The sequence below is a fragment of the Staurois parvus genome, unplaced genomic scaffold, assembly GCF_062004578.1.
Source record: "Staurois parvus isolate SC_StPar_1 unplaced genomic scaffold, SC_StPar_1.0 ptg000544l, whole genome shotgun sequence".
NCBI classification, from domain to species: domain Eukaryota; kingdom Metazoa; phylum Chordata; class Amphibia; order Anura; family Ranidae; genus Staurois; species Staurois parvus.
The window spans coordinates 7,142,501-7,145,116 of record NW_028318340.1 but is presented as its reverse complement, the minus strand read 5'-3'; the positions used below and the strand labels follow the sequence as shown (position 1 = coordinate 7,145,116).

Genomic DNA, 2,616 nt, shown 5'->3' with positions numbered 1-2,616 from the left:
CTGTATATAGTGTGTACCCTGTATATAGTGTGTATCCTGTATATAGTGTGTATCCTGTATATAGTGTGTACCCTGTATATAGTGTATCCCGTATATTGTGTGTACTCCGTATATAGTGTGTCCCGTATATAGTGTATCCTGTATATAGTGTATCCTGTATATAGTGTATCCTGTATATAGTGTGTATCCCGTATATAGTGTGTACCCTGTATATAGTGTACCCTGTATATAGTGTGTATCCCGTATATAGTGTATCCTGTATATAGTGTGTATCCTGTATATAGTGTATCCTGTGTATAGTGTGTATCCTGTATATAGTGTGTATCCCGTATATAGTGTATCCTGTATATAGTGTGTATCCTGTATATAGTGTACCCTGTGTATAGTGTGTATCCCGTGTATAGTGTGTACCCTGTGTATAGTGTGTCTCCTGTATATAGTGTATCCTGTATATAGTGTGTATCCTGTATATAGTGTGTATCCTGTATATAGTGTGTATCCTGTATATAGTGTGTGTCCCGTATATAGTGTGTACCCTGTATATAGTGTATCCTGTGTATAGTGTGTATCCCGTGTATAGTGTGTATCCCGTGTATAGTGTATGTCATTGAGGAGGAGGGAGAAGTGATCCTCAGCAGCACAGCGCAGTCCCGCACAATGTGCACTTGCTGAGCTCCCGGCTAATTATTAATGGCCATTCCCTCCCTGCTATCCGGGACTGATCGCAGCTCATGGTTCGCAGCTGATCCATCTGTCCGGATCGTGGCAGCAGCAGAGGCAATCGTGGACGATGACAGGTGTCAGGGCACTAGTGCTGTGCCTGGCATGGGGATGCGGGCTCTGTGTCTGGCATGGGAATGCAGAGAATATCTGGGAAAGGTTTGCCAGCCTGCCTTACCCCAAGGATAACCTGTTCCTCTATGACACCTTCCCCCCTGGCTTCATGTGGTCTGTGGGCACAGCTGCCTACCAGGTGGAGGGTGGCTGGCAGCAGGATGGCAGGGCTCAGTCCATCTGGGACACCTACTGCCACAAAGAAGAACGAAGCACTGGAGATGTGGCCAGTGACAGCTACAACAACCTGTACAGGGACACGGCGGCTCTCCAGATCCTGGGGGTGGCCCATTACAGGTTCTCCATCTCCTGGTCCCGGCTGTTCCCTAATGGGACAGAAGATGGTCACAGCCAGGCAGGGCACTCCTATTACCGGGCACTCATTGACAGGCTGAAGGAGGTGGGCATAGAGCCGGTGGTCACCCTCTACCACTGGGACTTACCGCAGAGGCTGCAGGACCTCTATGGTGGATGGCTCAATGAGTCCATGGTGGACATCTTCCAAGCCTATGCCAAGGCATGCTTTAAGCTCTTTGGAAAGGATGTCAAGTACTGGATTACCATTGACAACCCTTATGTGGTGGCATGGCATGGCTATTCCACTGGTAAATTACCCCCTGGCATCAAAGGAAAGAAACTGCTTGGCTACAGAGCTGGACACAACCTCATTAAGGTAAGAAGGTGTAAGAGGTGTGTATATGTCTGTATATTTCTATTCTAGTCCGATACAAATAATAACATTCTTTACATTAACTTTTAGCTATGTCAAATAATGGAGTGAAAAATGTTTTATCCCTCTTGTCCATGTACTGGGTATTTTCTGAGCATGCACCTGTTGAATAGGTTAGTAGAACAAAGTTTCCATTTCTAGATATAGACATACTGGGGGGTATTTACTAAAACTGCTGGGTGCAAAATCTGGTGCAGAATTAAATGAAATCAATCCACACTACCGCCATTGCTCTAAAATCTTCATTGTATTAAACCGATCACAGTAAAAACATCACAGGTACAAAGTTTGACGCGTTTCGGCTTAACAAATGCGTCAACCTTTGTACCTGTGATGTATTTACTGTGATCGGTTTAAAAAAACGAAGATATTAGAGCAATAGTTGTAGTGCCGATCGATTTCATTTAATTCTGGAACAGATAAGCAACTGTGGATCACACACCTGTCTAGTTCCTGGGATGAGCATTGGATGGGTAGTAGCACCTTCATTTCTTTTATCAGTTGAAAATCTGATGCAGCTCTACATAGAAACCAATCAGCTTCCATGTTTTATTGTCAAAGCTAAGTTGAGCAAGATGAAGTTGGAAGCTCACATGTGAATAAACTATAAAAATCTGTGCTGGTTTAAATAAATCACACGCTGCCAGCACTAAACTCTGAAACAAAGAATTTTGAAAACATACATATAAAAGTGTAGCGCTAAAAAATAAAACAGTAATAGTGCAATCCTAGCTGTCTGTCCGTAAAGATAGATATGAAAATGTCCCAATGCAATATAGAAATAATATACAAAATGATAAATTAGAAGTGAGTCCCAATTCCAGAAATTAAGTATATCAAAAGTGTAAACGTGAATCTTCAGTTGCTAGATGACCAAACGTTATCCGTGCAAACACGTGTCACCCCACTCTGTGCTCAGAGAAGGATTACCAGATGTATTTGACCATCATATTATAGAGTGGTCAAAATCAGCTCAAGAATGATCATTAAGCAGCTGCTCCAGCATCCTCATAGCATCCAAATGTGGCTCAAATATTGTCCGCCCACTCCGT

General features: G+C 43.2%; 1 protein-coding gene across 1 annotated transcript in view; it reads left to right on the top strand.

Annotated features, from left to right (window-relative positions):
* Positions 1-670: 670 nt before the first annotated feature.
* The window catches only part of KL (klotho), a 74,410-nt gene continuing 72,464 nt past the window's right edge, over positions 671-2,616 (top strand). The window contains exon 1 of the mRNA XM_089690871.1: positions 671-1,507. Coding sequence (XP_089546997.1) covers positions 791-1,507 — 717 coding nt within the window. The 5' untranslated portion in view covers positions 671-790. The remainder of the gene's footprint in view (positions 1,508-2,616) is intronic.